Here is a 23,590-nt window from a genome sequence, read left to right as displayed (position 1 = left end):
GACAGTTTGTGAAAAAATTAATTTCATTCTGTTAGATATGATTAAATATACCACACTTTAGAGACTCAACACAGAATGTAAAAATGTCCGTTTATATTCAAACAGACAGAAAATATTACAACAGGTGACATTTCTGTAATGAAACTTTCAAACTGCACGTGGCTCCTATAAGAAGGAAGATTTCCATGGAGATAACGGGGCTCGACGTTACAGAAGTGATAAATAAATGGGGGCAAAATTCCAAAGGTCTTTTATAGATGCCAACATCTGTATTCAAATTGTATCCTCCTTTGAGGCAACACAAAGCGTTTCATGTGGTTTATGGTGCTATTATCATCCGTAAATACACATTATAGAGCTCAGTGCCTATAGTTACAGCCGTAACATATCATTACAAACTCGTTTGCTTGATCACAGGGTTAAAATTAGGCTGTAAATTTTGAAAAGCCTGTTCCTCTGTCAAATAAACATTAATCACTGATTGCTTCTTCAGATTGCTCTAACAAAACAACATCATACACAATACAGCTACATATAGTGATTTACATCGTTCCAGGAGGATAACTGAGATAAAAGTGAGGTATGTGCAGCAGAGCACAGGCAAGTGTGATGTAAATTCAAGGGCCAACACACACAGAAGGAACAGACCAGTTTAAAATATTTATTTGATGTACAAATATGATGATACCAAGGGAGGCCAATGGACAATTCATTATTTTCAGCATTTTAAATGAGTTTCCACAATGAGAGGCACAGAGCCAGTGAGCAGAAAGCGAGGCTGTGTGTGTTCAGGGCTGCTGGAGCCGAGTTTCTCCCTGTGGAGGCACAGGAACACAGCGTTTATCATCACCTCATAAAAACAACAGAGAACATCATGGTTGCTTAGCAGAGTCAAATATTATCATAATACACAGCGTGTGTGCTCATAAATACTTGGATAAACATAGATAAAATATCAGTCAGTCAAACCCTGAATTCTGAGTTCATTAAAATTAGATTTTATCAGAAATATTGTTTTTGAAGACCCCACCTCTCAGCTCCAGCAGTGGGTCTCCTTCATATCGAGCCAGTCCCACCGCTTGTCTCTGCTCAGCGTCCAGCTCCGTCCACTGCTCCTGGGTGAAGGCCCACGCCTGCTCCTCACTCAGCCACGACAACTGAACAGCACTGAACACCACCTGTCAGACACACATCCAACACAAACAGTGAAAAACTATAAGAAACTGTGTCGTCTGAGGTAACCAGGGTGAAGAGGCGTCAACCACTTTATTTTATACAGTGAGTATTTGTATTTGTCATATTTAAAAATCTACCAATTTAGTCAACATTTTCATTTATACCACATCTGCACTGAAGTTTAACATTTCTCTGTTGATTGGTCTGAAACCAGCTGTGAAACTCACTGCCATCTTCTTTGGTGATATCAGGGCGATGGCTTCAGGGGTCATCCCCTCCACTTGTTCTTGTACCAGAGCTGACAGCATCATGTCCTCCAGGCCCACTGGACAGATAGACAGACACTACAGTCAGATAATTGATGTTTCTTACATCAAATTCGAGGAAAAGTTGAGGAAAAAAAACCTCCTCCTGCTTCCCCCTCTGGGATAATTTTATTTGCACCTCTTCATCCAACAGCTGTCGTGTCCTCATCCCGCCCTCCTCACTCACAAAAAAAGTTTGTACCTCCAGGGATATCATATTGTATTGTACCTGCCAACGTTCCAATTTCAGTGAAAACTTCTGGGCCCCAAGCACTGACGGGTCCAAAGGCCTCAGGTCTGGACAAACGACTCATGAACGCTTCCATCTGCTGTTCTGTGCACGGCAGGGACATCTCCCGCAAGAACACAGCGGCCACACTGCAGTTTGAGGAAAACCATTCAGGACTATTTGCTCCTCTGACGGTATGCAAAATGTTTTCCAGAGGTTGTGCACATCTGTTAGCAGGTGTATGTGATGTCAATGGATGTCGATAAAACTACAAGCACGCCATCTTGTAATGCTGCAGGTAGGAGGTTAATTACTTTTACAAATGAGAAAATGAGCATTTTTGTTATCTAATTTTCAGAACATATGTCCATCTTTGTACATATTCCTTTTAGTCTGTGTCATTTACCTGTTTGAATGATAGTGAGAGGAACTATTGCATAATATGGCAATTATGGCTCTCAAATAATCATTTGGTCTTTATTTTGAAAAATTAAAGGTCTAGGTGCAAGACCTTTTTTTCTTATACCTTTTTTTTCATATGTTGCATGAATGAAGGATTGTGTATAATCATACATGAACATTTGACTGACCTGAGGTTGTACGGGTTCAGTCTCTTGATCTCTGATGGATACAGACCACAGATCAGATGCCCAAATGTTGCCAGATCGACATCTGTTAACTGCTCCGCTTTCAGTTTGCGTCTCCGCATCACACCCGAAACCACGGCTCTCATCTGAAAAAACAGTTGCGTTTACCACAAAGTATTCACATCACGTGTATATCTGTCCTTTTTCTCTCAGTTTTACATCCGAATGAAAAAATCAAAGTTTCACCTTCTTTGGGCTCCAGTCTGTCAGTGTCCCCAGATGTGCCAACACACCCGGGTCGGTGAGATCTATGTCCTGCAGCTCTCTCTCTCCCAGCTCAGTCAGCACCGAGCCCAGAGCCAGCACCTGATCCACCCGCAGCTCTCTCACCGGACTGAAGGACTGGAGCGAGTCAAGAACCACAGAAAAAAAGAACTCTTCTCATTTACTCAGCTGTCCTTGTCAGCCATTATATAACTGCCAGCTTTACTGGTCATCTTTACTTTTTATCTTCAGACTTTATACAGATGCAACAATTCCAAGGCACTATTCAATTGTGAAACTATGTATTTTTAAGTTTGTGTTCTCCTTGTGTCTGCATGGGTTTCCTCCAGGTAATCCTGCTTCCTCCCACGGTCCAAAGATGTGCAGCTTAGATTAATTGGAGACTCTAAATTGTCTCTATATGTTGGCCCTGTGACGCGCTAGTGTCAGATGTGATTGACTCCAGCAAACCCCTGCAACCCTCAAAGGATAAATAGTGTGGATAATGGATGGATGGAGGATTTTTCTTTAAATACACTTGATGGGGATACTCTTTATTTCTTAGAAGAAGATCCCTATACTGTAGTTACTTCTCCAAATCAAGGACAGGGGGGGAAAAACAACCACTGTCCCCACATCCCATCCCATCTTCAATCCCACCATCCCAAATTGAGAACAATAAGAAGAAATAGCTGTCATTATTATTATACATCTGATTGAATCATTAAGCATGCTTCCAAGGCAACAAGAGAAAATAAAATTAATTAATAATAATGACAGCAATTAACCCAATGAAACAAGAAGGGAGAAGGAAAAGAAAGAGAGCGAGAGGAAAAGGGAAAAAGAAAGATTTGATACTCTTTGTGTCCTCTCCCCTTTTTCATCTCTCAAACAAACCTTTATATGAACTATGATGGAAGAGGATACAGAAAACAAATATTGTACAGAAATAAAAAACAAAATAAAATCTTTTAATACTAGCTGAGCCAAACCTAATACACTTGTTATGGGGACAGAACTGCTGCACCACGTACATCTGATGTGAAGGTCATGTGAAGGATGACACATATTGTCAATGATTGACCTGGACATTGTCTGGATGATTGATGGGAGAGAACATGTTGTTAAAATAGTTCAAACTGTCTGTGTGGATGCCTGGAGAGTGAAAGTGACATCAAACAAATAAAAAAAGACTTTCTAACCCTGCATGTACTTTTGCAGGCAGAGTACTTTTACTGACCTGCCTGAGTTTCATCCACAGTGACCGGCGCTGCTCAGAGCTCAGCTCCGCGTCCTGACCAACAACTTCTACGCACTGTGTCAGATCCTCCTGCGACATACGACTGAGCTGAAGGGGTGTCCAGGCCGAGGGAAACGTTCCTCTGATATCTGCACAGCTTGGAACTGGAACTACTCAAAGACACATTGGATTCAGTGCTGTACGCATTGACACAAGTGGTGGAGTGGTGCACCAGTAATCATAATAATTTGCTTATCCTGTAGATAAACAGCAGTAAAACGTGTGGGAAGCATTTATTGAACCTTTTGCCCTCCTGCTCCGTGCTCTGACGACGCCTCGGATGAGACTCTGAGTCTGTTGTCTCTGACGTTGCCGGTCCGTGCACTGAGTAACACAGACTTCACCCACCACACTGTTCTCCAAGCGCCTCTGAGCCACCAGGACCTGTTCCACTGTGTCTTTACTCAACACTGCCTGCGCGAGAAAAACACAAGATATTGCCAAGAAAAGTCTCGAGGCACCAGTTAGAGTGAAGGGAAATAAATCACAGGATTTGGATGGTGCTCCTGGATGCTTACCAGTGGGATGGCGTTAATCTGCTTTGTTGAGAGAGAAAACACCAACCGGCCCAAATGTTCCACATCCCCAACTTGCCATTTAGAAGGATCCCTGGCAAACAAGAACACACACGTGTCTTATCATTACTGCGGCTGCCAGCACAGTGCTGGGAATTTCAGGCATTTTGTATATTTTAGATTACATATTTACACATTTATACTACATAGTACTACTACAAACTACAATTGTTTGAGGAAGGTGTTTTTATTTATACTGAATGATTTACTATATTTACTCATTATGTAAAATTTTAGCCATGCTTTAGTGAAAAGGCCAAACGATGTATATTTTTTTTTGTTAGTTCACCACATCTCAACGTCACTGAGATGGACATTAATGGTTCTCAAATGATTCAAAATTAAGACTTTGTTATAGTTTGGTATATGACCCTGTTTGCTTTATTTCATCTGTGTCTTTACCCGAGCAATTCTTTCTGGGTGAGCAGGGCACTGATATCTGTCAGAGCCTCTTTAGGAAGGCAGAAACTTATCATCTCCTCCAGCCGCAGAGCCAGAGCTCGTCTGTCCACCACAGCCAGACTGTCCCGGTCCAAGAAAGGTAGTAAAGGCCCCAGGATGTCCAGAGTGGTGCCATCAATCTCCTCCTCAGCCTGAGAGGAGCCCTGCAGAGCAACACATAGACACACACACACACACACACACACACGCACACACACACACACACACACACACACACACACACACACACACACACACACACACACACACACACACACACACACACACACACACACACACACACACACACACACACACACACACACACACACACACACACACACAGAGAGAGAGAGAGAGAGAGAGAGAGAGAGTGTGTACACTTGGATTACAAGGATTTCACACTGAAATGACTTCAGTTGTGTGGAAAGCTGCAGTGAGAATGAGGCAGGTCATGGCCTGAATCTCTCTCTCCATCTGTTTCCCTCCCTTCATTTGTTCAGGCTTCTCAAGCAAACACTTACCAGATTTCCAGATTTAAATAAACAGAAATAGTCCCACTTTGCTTTTGCATGCTCATGGTTACAGTTTATCATTTTAATACCCACAGATTAATTCCAGATTTCTATGCAGCAACTGGATTCTCATTACACTTTTGTAACTAAAACCTAATGTGTAAGCCCCTGCACGTCATGTGAGAATATGCAGTGAATGCAGTATTGGTGTGGTTCATGTTGGTGTTTTACCAGCTCAATTTTGGCCTTCTCAGCTAAACACGTCTGCTTGTAATGTGGCATTCTGAGGAAATCAGCAAAGTTTGCATGGATGTGGTCCAGAACGGCTTGGAAGGAGGCATTAGAGAGGTTCTCTATCATCGTCACTCTGGAAAAGAACAGAGCAGAGGTGTTAAAGAAGCCGTCTCAGGATAAACCGTGAAATATGTTAATATATGTGTATAATTACTTACGGTAACGTTGAAGCAAACCCAGGGTTGAAAACTGTGAGGTCAAGTTCAGGCTGTTTCCTCATTTCCTCTACGATACATTTCCGCTGGTAACACAGCCCAAACACATCTGAACTTGTTAGTATTAAACTTCGCTTTTTGATTCATTATCACAATATTTGTTGAAAATTAGTGTATTAGGCAATCTGACGGGTCAAGTGTTTGCTCCTCACCAGAGCAGGTCTCAAGCCTCCAGACAGCTCACTAACAAACTGAAGCAACTCTACAAAATCTGTATCATTGGTCCAAAGCCTAAAAAAATCACAGCTCATCCCACCGGCGACTTGACCCAGAGCCCTAAAAGTGAAAGATGTTTCATTTTAATATTTTGGTTTTGAGTGTTTCAAACAAAAAATACTCATTGATTAAAATAGTTTGGATGTTTTGATGCAACACATTTCCAACTTACCTCACTGACTTGCTGGTGATATTTTTAAATTCGTATAATTGTGTAAATAGGGACTGAGCCTGTACAGAAAGAAAAAGCATCAGAGTCAGCACTTTGATTGTGGTTTATTCTAAAATAAAGAACCAAAATCAACTTGCAGTTAATTAAACAGCAGCAATATTCCCATGTTTTAGTCCATTAATGCTTTAATTGTTCAAAGAATTTGGTTGAAATGTCCTTTTAAGGATGACAAGTCCACAGGGAAAATGTCTTGCAGCAGCAGATCAGATTATAATTTGATATTCTTGGTTTCTGGCATCACACAGAAGATGGATCCTGTTGTTACATCCGCCAATGAGATGATGAGATGTTTTCATTGCTGCACTGTAATAGGTAATACCTTCGCTTCCTTATATTACATGAGCGCTCTACTTATTTCTCACTTTCCAGTTGATTCAACTCATGTGTAATGTGAGTAATGTGCGTGTTTTGCTTGTGAAGACGTAAAAAACAATTTTTATGTGAGTAAACTGGATTTATGTTACTGAATGTAAAATAAAAATGAGTCCTCATAACTAATCATTCTTTGTTGTGCTTACTTTATTTATTATTTATCAGTTAATCACTTTTTTCTCGATAAGTCAGACTAACTTGTTTTACTTAAACTGCTTAAACTTAAAAAAGAACAATTCAATTTCACCTAGCTGCTTTAGGGATCTCCTGATGACGGATGGGGCTTTAAACTTTTAGCTTTGTTTAAAAAAAATTTAATCTACAGCTGCTCTGCAGAATTGCCAGACTGCATGTGGAATGAAACACTGGTGGTATATTACTGTCTTTATCGGCATCAGTCAAAATCTCTTTGGTCAGAAGACACAAATAAAGTTTTACAGTTATTGAAATTGAAAACTTTAGTCTAATATGCAGTGTCACAGTATATTTCAGAGCCGTTGCTAAGTGAAAGTCATCTTTATTGATTTGACTCAGGTCTTATTAGACTGAGAACAGGTGGTGAAAGCAGGCTAACACACTCTTGGCCGTGACAAAATCCCTTTAAGGTAGCCATTATTAATTTACGCTACACTCCTCCACACCATTGTACTACATCCAAACTAATTAGCTTGATGGCGGCTGATGTCTACAGAGTATTAACATTCTGAAAGGCTCATGCGAAGCATAGCAGATGAGTTGCAGATTAAAGGCAGACCGAGACTGAAGCTGGTAACATTTTCTTCTCAAGTCAGAGAACTGGAAACCTATTGTTGTCATATCAATACAAAGTTTAAGAGCGCACAAAAGAAGATTAAAGTCAAATGTGCACCTGCTGTGGCGACCATTGTATGTCCCGGTACAGGCTAATGTGTCTCAGGATTGTTTCTCCATTGGTGGCCTCTATCAGCTTCCTCAGAGGTACAAAGGATAAAAGACAGTTGACCTGCTGTGTGAGGTTCTGCAGGTCTCCGTCTAAAGCCTGTAGACATACAACAAAAAATAAATGTACATTTCAATGTAGAAGGTAGAAGCCTTTAAAGGCCCTTCAGTCAAACAGTAGACGATTTGTTACAGTGACGGTTTTTGACCAGACGAGGTGTGAATATTATTTGGAAAAATATCACCAGATTATTAACTTTCGGAGCTGATTGGTCAGGGGTGGGGGGGTGACACCCCTGCAGTACAGAACTGTGTGCTTGTTGGTTGAATATGCACAATGAAAGTATCATCTACCAAGTTTATGCTGAATCCTGCCTGCCTGCTAAAAAAATTGTAAAATCGTAATGGATGTTTTAACAGCCACAGCCCCAGGTAGGATTTCTCTGGGTTGCAATGTATGCAGTCCTCCTGTTCTTATCGATGCCATTTCGTTTCAAACTCTCAAAATGTATTATTAATTAAAGGGAATGGCATCCCCCCTCATCCCCCTACAAATTGGCTACTAGGTTCAAAGATTACTCTTTTAGACAGTAGAGCCAGATTAATGCTTCGGGAACCACAGTTTTTGCTTCTTGATTTGATATGTTCCAACAATTCTAAGGAGATGTTGAATTATATCAACTTTCACAAACCTCTCCACCTATTCTTTGTCTTTTACACAACATGTCACAATAATGTGGGAGTGGCACCAAATTCTACGGAGGAATGAAAAGATGAAAGAAGTGATAAGTGATGTAGTTTAGAAAGTCAGCGCCGTCACCTCCTGCATTGCATTGTACAGCATGGCTCTATGGCCAGGCTTAAGCTCAGTTAGCATGGTTCTCCAGCACTGACAGTGGGCAGTTTGACTGATCTCAGGCCACTGGAGATCTCTGAGCACAGCAGGGGAGAGACCAGAGTGCAACGGCTTCAGTCTGCATAGTTCTTCCACTGTGAGCTGGCAGAAAGATTAAAAAAACACAGGTGATTGTGCAGTCTTTTGACATTAAGCAGAGGTATTCTGAAAATGTCTACTTACGTTGGTGTTTTTTGAAATCTTGGATAACATTAGAAATGCCTGAGGAAAGGATTAAAAATTAATAAGGGTGCAGTGCACACAGAATACACGCTTTCACATTTTAAGACAGTTGCAGGATTTTAGGTAAAGGTCATGTATTTCATTAGTGTTTATCCTCTTCCTTAGTGTAGATCTTTAGAGACACTTGAAACCGATAAGTGAAATGAATAATGCAAAAATGAATAGATAGATAGAAAATGAAATTCCCTGTTGACCTGTGCTGGGGAATATCTGTGTAATCCTGGTTGTGAGAGGACTTCCAGGAGCTGTTGTGAGGGGAGTGACAGCAGGAAGGAAGCTCCTAATTGGGGCAACAGACCACTGAGAGCAGACAGCTCTGAAGGAGCCATGCTGCTGATGTTCAGGGACTGAAGAGCTGGAATGAGCCACGAGGACAACTATCCACAAGACAGAGATAGTCAGACATTGTGTGGTACGACAGAAAAACAGAGCAGTAGGTTAGAGATAGAGATTTTCTGTAGTGTTCTGTACATACAGTAGATGTCAGTAATTACTTGGGCCACTCACCCTCCCGCTGGTACTGATCAACCCCTTTGACATACACTGAGCCAGCTGCTGCCAGAGAGCAGAGGACATAGCCGAGTCCTGAACATACGAACCCAGTTCTGCTGGATCCAGGTAACATGCGAGGACTCCCAACCTGCAAAAAACAAGAACCCTTCAATCATCAAACAACTTCACACATGTTTTACTTTGTCACCGCAGTCTGAAAATATCTGAATATTGAGTCGAAACCATTCTAGTGTAAATACTAGATCTGCAGTTTCATACCTGGTAAACCACCATCCAAACAAAACCATGACCTAAGTCATCAACACTGACCAATGAATGTTCCAGTTCAATACTTAAAATGTCATTGAAGCCCACCTCAGTATGTTATCACCAGTCAGATTCTTCTTCCTGCTGAAGAGGCTGCGGAGCACATGGCGCCCCCTCACACCATCCAGACTGCCATTGCCTAGCAACTCTACAAGAGGAGCAAGCTAAGAGAGACAATGGAATAAATATTGAAACAAAATTTCTGACAAAAGAGATGCAGCCAGTATGTCAAGAGCTTGAAATCAGTGAATTGGCCTCTGACCTGTTGAGACGTCAGTTGCTGAAAATGGCTGATTGGGAGGTAAGGCAGGAGTGGGAGGATGGAACTGAGAAAGTACGGTGGCCACGTGGGGACATCACCCACCGCACTCGACTGCAGGAGGCGTTTCACAAAGGCCTTTTTCTGCAGTGACTTCATCCCTGAGCTGTGGTCACGGATGGCCGTCAATCTGAAGAGCGATGAGGAGGCCATTAGCATCGACACAGGAAGATGTGTCTGAATAAACGCTTCGTGGGTCAGTAACTCACACACTGTCGTTGATTATCAGGGAGGCGGGGAAGCTCATAATGTCAGAGACAGACATGAAGGGTATGAACTGAGACAGGTCCACAAACAGCTCCGGGGTCACTCTGGGGAACTTATGGATGAAAGCCGCAGTCATTGTTTCCATGGCTTGCAGCTCTTTTTGAGAGGGCTGCCAGAGGAAACAAAAGAGCGCGACAGTAACTGACGTGTGTTCATTTTGACCCTGACACACAGAGAGTGCAATAGAATAGGACTGTGGTCACTAGAGCTGTACATTATTATGTTACTATTAACAAGGGTTGAGAGCTTTTCATGCAACATTAGCTTCATAAAAATTGTCATAAATAGTATTTTTATGTGGTGATTTGACTCTCCTGCTCCATGTTTTCCTGACATCCTGCATATTTTGTCTGCGGGTGCGTTCACATAGTCCAAATAATCTCCTTTCCTAACCACTATTCCCTGACCCCAATGGAATATGTTATGAGGTCTAGATCATTGTCAAAGAAGAAGAGGTCGAATTTTTATTTTTTTTTCACAACGCTAACAAGGGAGAAACTCGATGCCTTGACCATGTTATGTGAACCGAAATGTCCCAAAAATAGGTGGCGACATTTTGGTGTGGTATATCTGGGGAGGAGACATAGGAGGAGACATTGAACAAGCAGGTATGCTGTTGCCACAACTCAAGCTCAAGTTACCTGTTCACATATCCCGTAATATATCTTACAAGTAGCATTAAAACTTTGTGTGTGCCCGATCTCTACTCTGCACATTGAGTTCAGTGCTTTGTGTCAATCTTAACACATTCATTGTTTTGTTGGGAGTTTTAAAACAGACCTGGCTGGTTTCAACTTGTAGCTGGTTCCAACTTTGGTGCATATGGGAGAGAAATCTCTTCACTGCGTCTTTTTCAGCAGACATCACGAGAGTGCGGATGCTGTCTCTTGGCATCTGCAGGTACTCCTGACAAGAAAAAGTCATTAAGCAAAATATGAAGTTCAGCGAGCTGATCTGCTGTGAAATGATAAATGTAAAAATTGCTGCACAGGCAAGTACCTGCAGCAGAACCCTGAGAGCAGATGAGTTGTCGTCCTGCTGGATGAGGTCCCACAGAACAGGCTGTTGTGACAGCAGAAAGTTATTCACTCTTTGCTCTGTATGTGTGTGAGTGTGTCTGTGTGTGAGTGTGTCAGTCAGCTATCTTACACTGAAGCAGCTCAGCAGGTCCTCTTTCAGGGTGGTGTTCTGCTCTCTGCGCAGGAAGACCCCCACAGTGTTCAGGACGCTCGTGGAGGCTTCTGGCTGCAGACCGGCCCAGGATGCGTTGTCAAGGAGACTGGAGAGGAGGATGGCCTGACCCAAACCTTGTCTTGCCTCTCTTTCCCCTTCATCAAGCCCCGAGGAGAGGCCCACCATGAAGTCCAACACTCGCAACACATACCCCAGCACCACTAAGAACCCTTCACGCTCACCTCCCTCGACCTCGCACACACTCAGCTTGTGAAGAACGTCCACCAGCATTGGGGCTGGGTCCGCACACAGCTGGGCTGTGTCAAATTCATATGGCGCTGGGAGCATGTCAAAAAATCTCTGCAGGAAGCACTTCCTGCCCTCGAGCTCTGCCTGCAGATCAGCACAGAATTCAGCAAACTGAGGCAGTGATTGTAGCAGCTGATTGTACAGGGAGGTGTTCAGACACATGTACTCTCTCAGCCCAGGTGTCTGCTCGCACAGCTCCAGCAGGGTGGTGTTGGTGAAGCGATGCACAGCCCATTCCCTGTATTGACAGGTCTCCTCGGTGGTGTCAGCATGAGAGAAGTTGTGTATTTTGGAGCAGTACGTTGCGGCCCAGCTGGCCTCTGGCAAGGATCGGTGTGAGTCAGGAGACTCTCCACCGCACAAAGCTGAGATCATGGCGGAGTTGTTCGGCAGGAAGCAGTGTCTGAAAGCCTCTGCGCTTAGCGACCTGCTGCCCAGCTGAGCCAGGCAGCTCTCATCGACTCCTGGACTTCCTGTTGTGTCCCCTGACAGCTGAACACACAGGTCGTCTATGATGGTTTGGTTAAAGAAATGGTAGTCCTTTGTCATAACAGCCTGCAGATAATAGGATATAGGAGTTAACGTAAAGTACATACATATAACATGTCCTTCGTACGCCTTGCCATTCAAAGCAGTGATCTATTACCTGATGTGCTCTCTGCAGCCAGAATGAGGAGTTGGCACACACGGTGTTGTTGAATTCATGGGCAAAGAACTCACTGCAGATGTGGACCCACAGGAAGTCCTCTTCAGCAGCAGACAGGTACCAGGCTGCATCAGAGCACGTGGCGTGCAGGTCGAGTTCCATCTGAGCCACTGCAGGGTCAACTGAGCCGTTCTCCCCCTCAAACAGTTTACAGTAGAGGAACACAGTGAAGTTGGAGACACCGCTCAAGCCCGGGATGGATTCATTGCACGCTGCCTCCAGGATTTCTGTTGAGGGGGAGTGCTCCATCTCTTTCAGCTGGTCACCGTTCTCTCTCGCTCTCCCGGTATGTGGCTGGCTGAACTGGGAGTGGTGAGGCACATTGGAGGGTTCATGAAGGCGGTTTCGTTTGGAGATTGTTTGTGAAGAAGGGGCCATTTTAGATGATGAGTGGGCTGGGGTTAGTTTTCTTTCAGTGGAGGGGCACGTCAGGAATGGGATTGAGCTCGGGAGACCCTGGGAACTAACGCCTAATGCCTGGGTGTTCCACGTCACATTATGTCTTATCCCCCTACATATGCATGGACAGATGGTAGAGATGTGAATTTACAGTCAGACATGTGAAAACGAGAATGAGACACATTTCATATTATATCTTACCATAAGATCAGCTGCCTCAGGTCACCTTCAAAAAGACAAATAAAAGCAAATATTAACTGGAAATCAGAATGAATGACAGGTGGAAAAAGCCTCGGGAAGTTCCTGCAGTGCACAACATAGGGCTGATGCAACAGTGCAGCTCAGCCAACAAAGCCCAAGATATTATGTTACTGACATCAATGAGAGGATAAAGAGATTAGCCGCGCTAACGACAGGTGCTTTCATTGACCAGGATGATTAATACGATTTTAAAGCAGTGTGAGTCACTGTCACATTCTCCCCTGGGTTTGTCAGGTGAAACCAGGGCCCAACTTAAGAGTCTATTAAAAAGGATGTGTTCTTGGTATGTGAAATTAAGTACAATTTAAAAAGTTAATTATTTGATTTCTATATAGAAAATGTTTGAATGGACATGATTTAATTATGCACACTATTAACCATTGTTGCTTTGCCAAGTGTTGGCCAGTAAAACTATTCTTAATCACCTAATGATTCATTTATGAGATTGTTTGTATGAATGCATTTTAATTAAAATGTGACTGATTGTGCAAACACCCTCTGAGGCCAGCTGCCCCACAAACTCACCAACTGAGCAGCGACCCTGGGCGTTGGGCTGTGGCACGTCCACCAAGCCGCTGACATCATCAAGCAGTGCCATGGTAACTCGTGATACTTTCTTCCTCAGGTTACCATACACAGAACTACCCACCCTGTGCAGGAGGCCGCTCCTCAGCCCGTCTAAACCCTGCACGAGAGCTACATTCCTCTGTGCCAGGTGACCTCCTCGCTCTCCTCCTCCTGAACGTGATAACGCCTGTAGCAGTAAATTCTGCATGGAGTCTGGATCATCCTCCATGGCCATCTTGTCTTCCATAGATAGGTTTCCAGACAGCCCATCCTGCCTCATGGCCTCAGGAGGCAGGCTGAAAGGCTTCAAACGTCCAAACGCACTTGAGCCTTTGCTGTGTTCACCTTCTCCTGCTGGGTGCAGACTGACCACAGGCTTCCAGTTGCGTGTTTCTAAGAAACGCAGCAGCTGCTGAAGCCAACTAACACTGAAGGCACAGTCACTGCGACCCTTCAGGGCACAAATGAAGCCCTGCAGGCCTGCACTTGCCTGGCCATACGTCCCACTGACCATAGCTTGAAGTGCAGCTTCCAGCACAGCGCTCACTGTTCTCCAGTTCTGAGAAAAGAAAGTCAAGAGAGGCCTGTGGGGCTGTCGCTCTGAGAGACTGATGAGACTCTGCAGCAGCCCCAGGAGCCAGTCCCAGTGAGGGCTGCCCCTGAGGGACAAGAACCAGTCCTGCACTTTGACGCTGGGTCGGGGGGGTACCCGGCCGTTCCACTGGTTCTGTGCAGCATTCCCTTCAGACTGGAGAAAGAAATGCAGCACCTTCTCCCACAGCTGCTCCTCATCTGGCTCCGCTGGTGCCTCCTCCAGCTCGGCACCCATCTCCTGGAGGTACTGAGAGATGTTGTAGAGAAAACCAGAGAGTCTGTGTCTGTCAATCGGCTTGCTCAGTAAAGGCAGGGTCTTGGTGGGAAGAAGTGATTTTAGACTCCCCATGATATTCCTCACCCAAGGGTGCATGGACTGGTCCTTGTTTGTTTCTGGAGGAGCTTTCTGAGGATTCCAACCACCTCCTTCACTCCATTTTGAGAAGATTTCCTTCAGAATGGCTTCTCTCTGTTCCTTTTTACCCCCTCCTGGAAGAGCACAGTTATAGACATCTTAAGCCAGCATCATTCCACAAGCACATCCAAACAAACACAATGTTCTGGTGGAACACTCACCTGTTTTCTGGGAGGATCCTTGTCCCAGTAAAACAGCACAAACTATGATGCTTGTGAATCTAAGAGTGGCCATCACTGACCCTTTCTCCGCCATCTTCATCTCATGTCAACGTGACCGGTGACACAGTGGGGTGACATCTTTGTCTGTGGGCTGTTTGTCCTATTGATTTCACAAAATCCTGCAATCAAATGGATAGTGTTGTTGTTGTTTCATTGAAGAGATGGGGTGGTCTCAAGGAGTAAAGTATATTAGAAGAGAGAGAGGCTATTAAACCTTAATGACTGGCTGCCACATCACCTTACCGCTTTCGCAGCATGGCCACTAAACGAGTATCAGTAAAGTAATTAACTAATAAAACGTATTAAGATGTGAGCTATTAAAGATAGTGCTGTATATGATGTTAAAAAGACTGTGAGAAAACAAAAAGAGGTGAACATGAAATAAGGTAAATGCACAGTTAAATACACAGGTTCTGATTCTTAAAGAGATTTAGGACAGAGTAGCAGAAAGATACTGTACATCTCTTTCTGGTGCAACAAATTTTTTTAAATAAATTTTAAATATCAATGATAAATCACAATAATGACAATTTGAAGAGAAAAAACCCTTTTCAGGACTCACCAACAGCTTCAATCCATCCATGTCTTAAAGCTTCTCCTAAGCGGTCGGCAGCATCTTATCGGCATCGGCACGCTCAGAGCTGACCTCTTTCTGAGAGGCCCTCTCCGTTTCACCATCACTCTCTCTACCTTTCACTCTCCTCCTGCACCCCTCCCACCTCTGTCCTCCATCGCTCTCTGCTCTTATAGCTGTTTGTTTTGGTCTCGGGGGTTTAGGTTGTTTCTCGGTTTCATGTTTCGCGAGTTTACTCGTCGTCCTACTGTGTGGTTGACACTTTTATATGACAAAGGACAGAGAAAGGGAGAGAGCATTGGGATTAAATGTGCAGAACTCCTGAAAAACAGCAGAGGTGTCTCATTTGATGTACAACACACGTTTTTTGTTTTCCCAGCTCTATTTTGGATCTGCACAAGGCTACAGCAAGGTCACAGCCCTCAGCTAGGTGCTTAATCGAGGTGAAAATCTGGATCATGTTAATCACACCCATGATATCTATCCCATTCTCTAACTGTCCGAGGTCTCCCACTGACTAATTCTCTATTGAGCTGTCTCTCAGCTGGGACTCGTCTTGTGACTGCGGGTTTGTTGTGGTGGGGGGGGGGGGGTGTAGTCTTACTGACGGCGCCTGGCCAGCGGGACTGTGCAGGCTGTCAGTGTTTAGACACATTTATCCATCGGTCAGGCAGACTCACAATTGAGCCCTGTGCAAGGGCAAAGCAGCAGGCTCCCAGGAGTCAGACCACTGTCTGCGGGCCCTGAAACCCAAGAGGCCCGAGTGAAAGGACCCCCCCCCCTCCCTCCACTCGCTTTAGCTGTACGATACCGGGGCCTGCACAGGCACAATAACTTCCTCCTGTATTATTGATACCACATGGAACAGCGATCACTCAGTGAAGCAGGGCTCGATTCACCACTGGAATATTCAATGAGAAACTGGATCCACCCCATATGTTCCTGTTCTCTCTGCTGGAAACTGAGTCCTGGCAGCGAGGAAATCAGCTGGTGAAACCAACTGTTCAGATTGGAATATTTGGTCTGAGTCCAGCTTTTGTCCCCATCACACAACAGTTAAAAAATGCAATAATACCTCGACACTGAGCTGATCTTTTCTTCACTGGCATCAGGACCAGATTTTCTTTCACTTGCTGTTTTCAATGTGATGAATTGATTTAACTTTCACCTACCTGACATTTATAATAATGCCTCAGCTCTGGAAACAGCCGTGGCTGGAGGTATCATGTTCTCAGGTTGTCTGTCCACCCGTCTCACGAACACCTCAGGGGACTTTCTTCAAATATGGCGTAAACATAAACTTTGAATAAACATTAACTGATTAGATTTTGGTGGGCCAAGGACAATTAAGGTCAATCATCTGATATAAAAAAAACCTCAAGAATTAAGGTGCTAACTAAACATTTCATACAAATAAATGGCAATATTTAATATTCAACGGTCAAAGTACAACTGTACTGTAACATTTTGATATTTCCTGCAATTTGACTGGTTGGTTCCTAGTTTTTCAAAAGGTAGTATCACATGAAGCTGAGAAGGATCTTTAACACTCTTGGTGCAGAGCAGGATGAAAAAGGACTTTAACCTTTAAACAAACTGCCCACTGAAGGTTTTTACACAACATATATCATGTCCCTGTAGCTGTAAACCATAGATATACCTGTACCTGTATATAAAGATGGACGACTTGACGGCTCCCCAAATGTGAAGCCAAAGCATCTTGAACGCCACCTGGTGGCTGGCTGCAGTATAGGTCCAATCCATCTACCAAATACTGTACAGTACAAATACATTTTTCTGAAACATGGTTTCTGTCATTTAAAGTTGCTCTTATTACACCAATTTATGTCCAAGTATTCAAGTTTAAAAAAAATTGTTATTTGATGATATAAAAACAGGTGAAACGTAATGATTGACAGCCTAAGCTGACTTGCGATAGGTCAAACATGTGTATCAGAGGGACTTGCTACCTTGTGGAGACTCTGGGAAATGAAGAGTTTGTATCTGGAATATTTTGGCTACATTTCTGGATAGTGGGAGGAAGTGAAGACAAGTTGTCCATCTTTATATAGTTTATGCTATAAACCTGTCACTAAAATGGTCTAAATAAAACTCAATCATTACATCAGTGAAAGGGTTCAGCCTGTCATATCTTAGAAATAGTTTATCATTAGTGGCTTATAGTTAATTAAGCAGCATAGCACTTTGTCTTTAATTGTAATTTATCATTCTTTTATTCATCAATATTAACAAGGTATATACATCACACATGCTTAAACAGAAAGTCCCATTGTGCTTAACAGAGAAAAAACTAGGAGAGGCTAGAGTGAATTTAGCAGGTGCGAATAGAGGGTAGACAATTTTGTTGAAATTTAGTTTAGTTTGCTAAATCGCTGATTTAAGACATTAATGACTTCATACAATAAAAACAAAACGTCATTGTGCGGCAATAATCAAGTATTGTTACTAGATACTATACTTCAAGGTTAAGAAGTAAGCAGAGCTCCCCGACTGGAGTTAGGGTAAAGTTGGAGTCAAGTTGAGTATCAATAGACTCGACTTCACTTGCCCTCAGGATCTACTGCCAATCAACCAATATACTGACAATCAACCTGACAATCTGATTACATTACATTTCATTTAGCTGACGCTTTTATCCAAAGCGACTTACAATAAGTGCATTCAACCATGAGGGTACAAAACCCAGAACAACAAGAATCAAGAAAGTACAATTTTCTTCAAGAAAGCCAAACTACATAAAGTTTGGATAAAGTCTTGGAGACCGGCAGAGCACCCGGAGGTGGTACACGCAGGCACTTGGAGAACATGCAAACTTGCTGTGAGGTGATCAGCTCAATTCAAGTCCCTCTTTGTACAAAACGTCACCCCTCTCCATGCATCACTGGATTAATGAGCAGCCCTACCTGGCTCGGGCCCAGGTCTCTAGGTGGTCAGGATGCCCATAAATCAACTTCTCGTTATGAAGTGATAACGAGATTATTAAACTGTTGTTTAACATTCCTTGTTAGAGAGTCAAAGAGCTGAGTTAAAAGTAGGGATGTCCTGGTCACATTTTCATGCTTCTAACCCTGTTTCGGGTTGTTGTTCTTTTATCATTGTTTATAGTTTGAAACAGCAACATGTTGCTTATTAAAGCTACAATAACCTTTTCTTGAAAAATGTAAATATGTTTTTTCAAATTGAGAAGCTTTTCTTTAAGAAAACAGTCCCTGCATGATGCATCGGAGCTTTGCTGATGGTGTTTTTTTATCTAAAATGTCTGTTTTCTCACTTTTGGGCAAAGCCAAGATCTAAGACCCGTCCTTGAATCTTTCCAGCACGACTGCTCTCAAAGGGCTCAGCACGAAGCTCCTCCACTGGGACACCAAGAGCCCTTAGCTTGGCCTTGTAGTACAGCAGCAAATCCTCACGCGCCTGTCGGGACCAAGAGTGTGAACTTCAGTACAAAACATGTTTAAATATTATCATTGTTTCAACAAATATGTAAATGATCCACTAACCTTGGAAATCTGATCTTTTTTATACTGTAAGATCTTGATGGTATTATTGTCGGAGTCAAGGTTTTCCTACAAGTGAAAAATAAATAATGTAAAAATAAAACGTCTTTCTCTTTATGTACAAACAGCATAAAACACATTTCAGATACACATAAACAGTTACCTGGATGTTGTTTATGACCTCACGAAGGCCTGTTTGGTCCATGTTAGAGGAAGTGAGCACAGAGTGGAGCTGAGCGTTTGTCTTCTCCAGACTGTCTGTGAGAGCTTTCAGCTTCGTCTCCAGCTGCATGTGCTTCAGATCGGCTTTATGCTGCGCCCTCTGAATAGACTGAGAGTGCGTCTTGTACAGCTCGTCCCTCTCAAGCTGAAGCTGTGCGACATGCACATACACACACGACATACAGATGCAAAAATAGTCACTTAGACATCTGGCTAACATCCAAGGTGCAGACAAATGGAGCTAACATTTGAGCAACATGACACCGTGCAACTCAATCTTAACTTTTACCTTGTCGAATGTCTCTTGCAGCGTCTCGTAATCCTGTTTCAGATCATTCATCTTCTTTTCTATGATCTTTTCTTTGGTGTCCTCCTGTCATAAATAGTCTCTTATGTTAATGTACAGTATGCGACTAAAACACATGCCAAGCAAATAAGCAGGTAGCAACAAATATAAGTGTTCAAGTCAGAATTGTAACTCAACAGAACCTTTTTCATTGTGCTGTGTTTCATCTTTTTCTTCTTTTCAGCGATTTCCTCTTCAGCTTTCGAGAGATGCTCAGCAAGACGTTTGTTATCGCGCATAAGAAGGATCAGGTCCTTTTCTTCCTGCTTCTGTTTCATCTTCATTTCTTTCATTTGTGTCTAAAAAAAAGTTAAACAAAAGATGAAGAAAAACATGACTGGATCAAAACTATGCTGCGACAATTAAGAGAAATCCAAAAGGTATAATAATAGATGTCAAATTGATTAGCAGTCAAGACATTGACTTTTCACAAATCTTTTAGACAAAACAATTAATAATCAATAATCAACCGTATCATGAAAATAATCATCAGTTGCAGGCCCAAACCAAACATCAGACATTTCTTTGTTTTTATTCTGAGGCTGAGTGTGTGAACTTGTACCTTGAATGAATCATTCCCCTCCAGAACCTGTTGTAAGTCTTTAACCAGCTCACTAGCTTCCCTGAGAGCTTTGCTGTGGTCGGATATGAGAACATCGATGTGGCTGTTCCAGTGATCTTCTTTCTCACTGATCCCATTTTTCCTCATGTTGTCCAGCTCTTGTAGCAGAAACGTCGTCTTTCCCTCATACACAGCTTCAGTTTCTATTCAAAAAGTCACAAAACACGATGGCTGCCATTTAGTTCTTGACAGCTCACACACAAAACAACCGAATAAAATTCTGGCGTGGATCTGGAAAAAAGGGCGGAAATTGAGTTTTTTTCTCACTTTCTGTAACATTACGAAATAGGCTTTTTTAGAAATAATAACTCATGAATCTTGATGATAAAAATAGGAATATTAAGGGGACTGATATTTACGAGTGTGTTTAATGTATGGGCAGCTTGGTTGAATATAAGGCGACTATTAGGCCTTGGCGGATGTATGCTCTCTGCTAAGTGCGACTCTAGTTTACCTCTGAGTTGCTTCTCCAATTTGTCCTTCACTTCAGTCATTTCTTCGGCATGTTTCTGTCGAGACAACAACCACACTGGTATTTGAAGGAAATACATCGAGGCAAAAGTAAAAAACTGAATCCACTCATGTCAATCGTGTGTATTACAAACCAGTTCAAGCTCCTTGACAAGGTTTTCATCGTCAATCTCCTCCATCTCGACCTTGATGGCCTTCATTCTCTTATGAAGCTCAGTCTCTAATGTTTCCTGCTCTTTCTGCTGCATTTCAGTCGAGACTAAAGCATTTGCTCTCAACTCAGAGATCGTGTTCTGGTGTTCACAAAGCAAGTGCTTCATCTTCTGGTTAAACACCTAGTGGAGAGAACAAAAAAGTCAAATATAAAATGTATTCTCTTTGGACCTGTCACTAGTTGCTGCTATCAGGCTGTGCCGTCGCAGAGCTTTTGGATCCCACGCAACACCATTCTGTAGCCCTGTTTTAACGCCGCTTTTAAGCTTCCTTTAAATCCGACTCTCACACAAGCAAAGATCAGATATTGAGCAGCTTTGATTTGACATTTCCCCAGTGAGGAGCTCATGAAAGGATCAGTATATCTCCATAATCCTTGCTTTTCATGAAAATAACACGAAATCTGCCTCTTTACTATGGATGACAATATGTTATTGTCTGTAAAGCTTTAACACGGAAAGAGTTGGAGAGAGTGCTGTTTCATTCTCATTTTGTTTGTGACCCTTGAACTAATCCGGCAGAAGAAAAATTGGCTTCTTGTGTGATGAGGATATTCAGTCTTTCAGTGTTTTGGGGGTATTTCACACATTGCCGGTGAGGGATTTGTGAATTTGGGGTTCAATGTGATGCCCAAAGACATTTCGTCATGTGCGATGGAGGAGCCAGGGATCGGACCACCGACCTGGTTAGTGGACAACCCCTCTCTATCTCCTGAGCCACAACCAACCAGATGTGGAAAATTTGTGGAATCCAGGAATACTTCATCACACCTGCAGTATATTTACATTATGTATTGTGAGGTTTTACTTACAACATATATATTATTATGATTCCAACAACCTCTGATCAACAACATGAACCGTAAAGAGGAATGTATTGCTGGATTCAATCATTTATACTTTGTTGGTCTAGTAATTTAATAATGTATAAAAGTGATGTATTTAAAGTGTATATGATTGATGCCAAATTGAGGGCTGGTAGATGGTAAATGTACTTGAACGTTACTAAAGAAAGTACACAAAGGATTGTGGGACAGTAAAGCTTGTCCTGACTAAATTGTTCAAAGGTTGTGTCGATTTACTGCATTTAAAGAACCGTTCAATCTGGACCCCCTTGTTCCCTGGACTGTCATATTCTGGATTAAAATACCGACTATCCTGTATCTGTCCACTCCCTTACCTTGATCTCTACTTGGTGGCACCTCTCATCCTCTTCAATGTCCTTCTCTAGGTTGTTCATTTCAGCCTTCATCTCCTGTAGCTCTCTCCTTGTGTTCTCCGAGAAGTTTTGAATCGTGTCCCTCTCCAGCTGAAAGTAGTTCCGCTCCTCCCTCTCTCGATCCAGCTCCTCTCGAAGGCGCACAATGTGCTCTTCCATCTGAAATAAACAGAAATATAGTTTTGGTCGATGATCCAGAGAATTTCTAGTCGCTTTTAATTACTATAACAACCAATGTTGAACCAATATGAGTTTGAGTTCTTAACAGAGCTCTATGACCACCTGTTGATCTCCTGCAGAAAAACGCGCAGTGTAGGTTTTTGTGTCTTTCAGGGATTGATATCCTGTACTCTAGGATTAGCCATGATTAGACCGGGCTGAATTAAGTTAGTGGAACATCTTAAGCCTCAAGTGGAAGTTGAAGCTTACTCAAGCTGGAACTTTTGATTTAACAGGAGTAGTTTAGCCACTTTGATGGCAAATACTTCCCAGGCCACCATACACTCCAGCACACAATCAAAGTAAAGTTCGTGGTCACAGGGGGAACTACTCTGCCTATGAAAACATCATATAACGTCTACAGTAGGTCTGATAAATGAACCCTGATGTTGTCTTCAGTGTAACACACTACACATCCTGCGTTTTAAACTGGTCGGTTGATATCTTGACACACATTTTCACAAGAAGGGAGATGATAATGTAAAAATGTGACTGTTGGTAGACAACATTAGAAACTAAAAGCCAGGATATGTTCTCTGGCTTGAGTTCCCTGGCTCTGTCCCAGTGATCATATTGTGTGGATTCCCTCTCCCAGAGCAGATCACATGGAGCAGCACACCTCCCTCTCCTGGTGGGAGAGGTGTCAGCATCACTGCGGCTCTGACCTGCTCCTTGGACAGCTCCTCCTTGGTGAGTCCATCTATCAGAGTGGGCGTCCTGGTCTTTGCGGGCTTTTTACCCGAGCCTTTGTTTTTGGGAGGCTGGACGGAAGTCAACATAAGAGAGGAAACAAGGTTAAACCCGCATCCGATCTATAGTAACAGCGGTATTCAGTCTAGCACTGCTGCTAAGTCGCTAGTCCAACACAACAACCGAGCGAACCACAGTGTAGTCAGCCCTCACTGACCGTAATGAACGACTTTAATATCTCACCATCGTATCGCACAGCACAGATAACACGGAGAGACGGATACAGTTTCAATTGTTTCAAGTCCACTTCGGTCTCAAGCCTGGAAACTGTGCGCCGTCAATGTGTCGCCATGGAAACAGTTGTTGGGGTCTGTTGTCATAGCAACGTGGATCGGGCATATCCAGGGCCGTCACTCCCAGCACGCGCTGTGCGTGGGGCACCGGGCACCACAATTATGAATTGGTGAGTGATTGAGAAGCCAAGTTACCACAGGACCGGAAGTGGAGCCTTAAATGGCTCTCAGGCTCCCTGGTCCCTGGTTCCTGTCCCGGAATGAAATGCAAACGTGTGCATCTGTAGAGCTTCCTGTAATATATACTGTCTTCTGCAGTTTGTAAGGTTTACAAAGTCTTCTTTTCTGTGTATTTATATTTATTTTTTAACAACAGA

The 23,590-nt window shown here is 43.0% G+C and overlaps 2 protein-coding genes across 6 annotated transcripts; both read right to left on the bottom strand.

The window, feature by feature from the left end:
- Window positions 1-641: 641 nt before the first annotated feature.
- LOC117759276 (stereocilin) lies at window positions 642-15,527 on the bottom strand. 4 transcript variants are annotated; one of them, XM_034581336.1, is made up of 30 exons: window positions 15,390-15,527; window positions 14,768-14,946; window positions 13,556-14,680; window positions 12,971-12,995; window positions 12,311-12,881; window positions 11,332-12,219; window positions 11,182-11,244; window positions 10,963-11,088; window positions 10,125-10,291; window positions 9,859-10,045; window positions 9,645-9,760; window positions 9,285-9,417; window positions 8,972-9,154; window positions 8,718-8,756; window positions 8,460-8,636; window positions 7,590-7,739; window positions 6,290-6,348; window positions 6,054-6,177; window positions 5,845-5,927; window positions 5,624-5,759; window positions 4,839-5,041; window positions 4,380-4,470; window positions 4,104-4,275; window positions 3,802-3,971; window positions 2,544-2,699; window positions 2,301-2,443; window positions 1,711-1,859; window positions 1,404-1,501; window positions 1,031-1,178; window positions 642-815 (listed from the first exon to the last, which is right to left on the bottom strand). In XM_034581336.1, exons 2-30 carry the CDS (start codon window positions 14,865-14,867, stop codon window positions 727-729), a joined length of 5,871 nt encoding a protein of 1,956 aa, XP_034437227.1. In that variant the 5' UTR covers window positions 14,868-14,946; window positions 15,390-15,527; the 3' UTR covers window positions 642-726. The 4 variants fall into 4 exon arrangements, with proteins under 4 accessions (XP_034437227.1, XP_034437228.1, XP_034437229.1 ...); XM_034581337.1 differs by having other exon boundaries at window positions 15,394-15,527; XM_034581338.1 differs by having other exon boundaries at window positions 14,768-14,927; window positions 15,390-15,515.
- A 2,821-nt stretch (window positions 15,528-18,348) lies between these two features.
- On the bottom strand, window positions 18,349-23,319 carry gas8 (growth arrest-specific 8). Of its 2 annotated transcripts, XM_034571446.1 has the most exons (11): window positions 23,164-23,319; window positions 22,896-22,991; window positions 21,973-22,170; window positions 20,715-20,915; window positions 20,564-20,618; window positions 20,050-20,252; window positions 19,631-19,786; window positions 19,431-19,514; window positions 19,083-19,292; window positions 18,923-18,988; window positions 18,350-18,836 (listed from the first exon to the last, which is right to left on the bottom strand). In XM_034571446.1, the coding sequence occupies exons 1-11, from the start codon at window positions 23,164-23,166 to the stop codon at window positions 18,690-18,692; spliced, it is 1,419 nt and encodes a 472-aa protein (XP_034427337.1). In that variant the 5' UTR covers window positions 23,167-23,319; the 3' UTR covers window positions 18,350-18,689. The 2 variants fall into 2 exon arrangements, with proteins under 2 accessions (XP_034427329.1, XP_034427337.1); XM_034571438.1 differs by lacking the exon at window positions 23,164-23,319 and having other exon boundaries at window positions 18,349-18,836; window positions 22,896-23,065.
- Window positions 23,320-23,590: the final 271 nt, after the last annotated feature.

This window comes from Hippoglossus hippoglossus, chromosome 3, assembly GCF_009819705.1.
Source record: "Hippoglossus hippoglossus isolate fHipHip1 chromosome 3, fHipHip1.pri, whole genome shotgun sequence".
NCBI lineage: Eukaryota > Metazoa > Chordata > Actinopteri > Pleuronectiformes > Pleuronectidae > Hippoglossus > Hippoglossus hippoglossus.
This window is presented reverse-complemented; position numbering and strand designations above follow the sequence as displayed.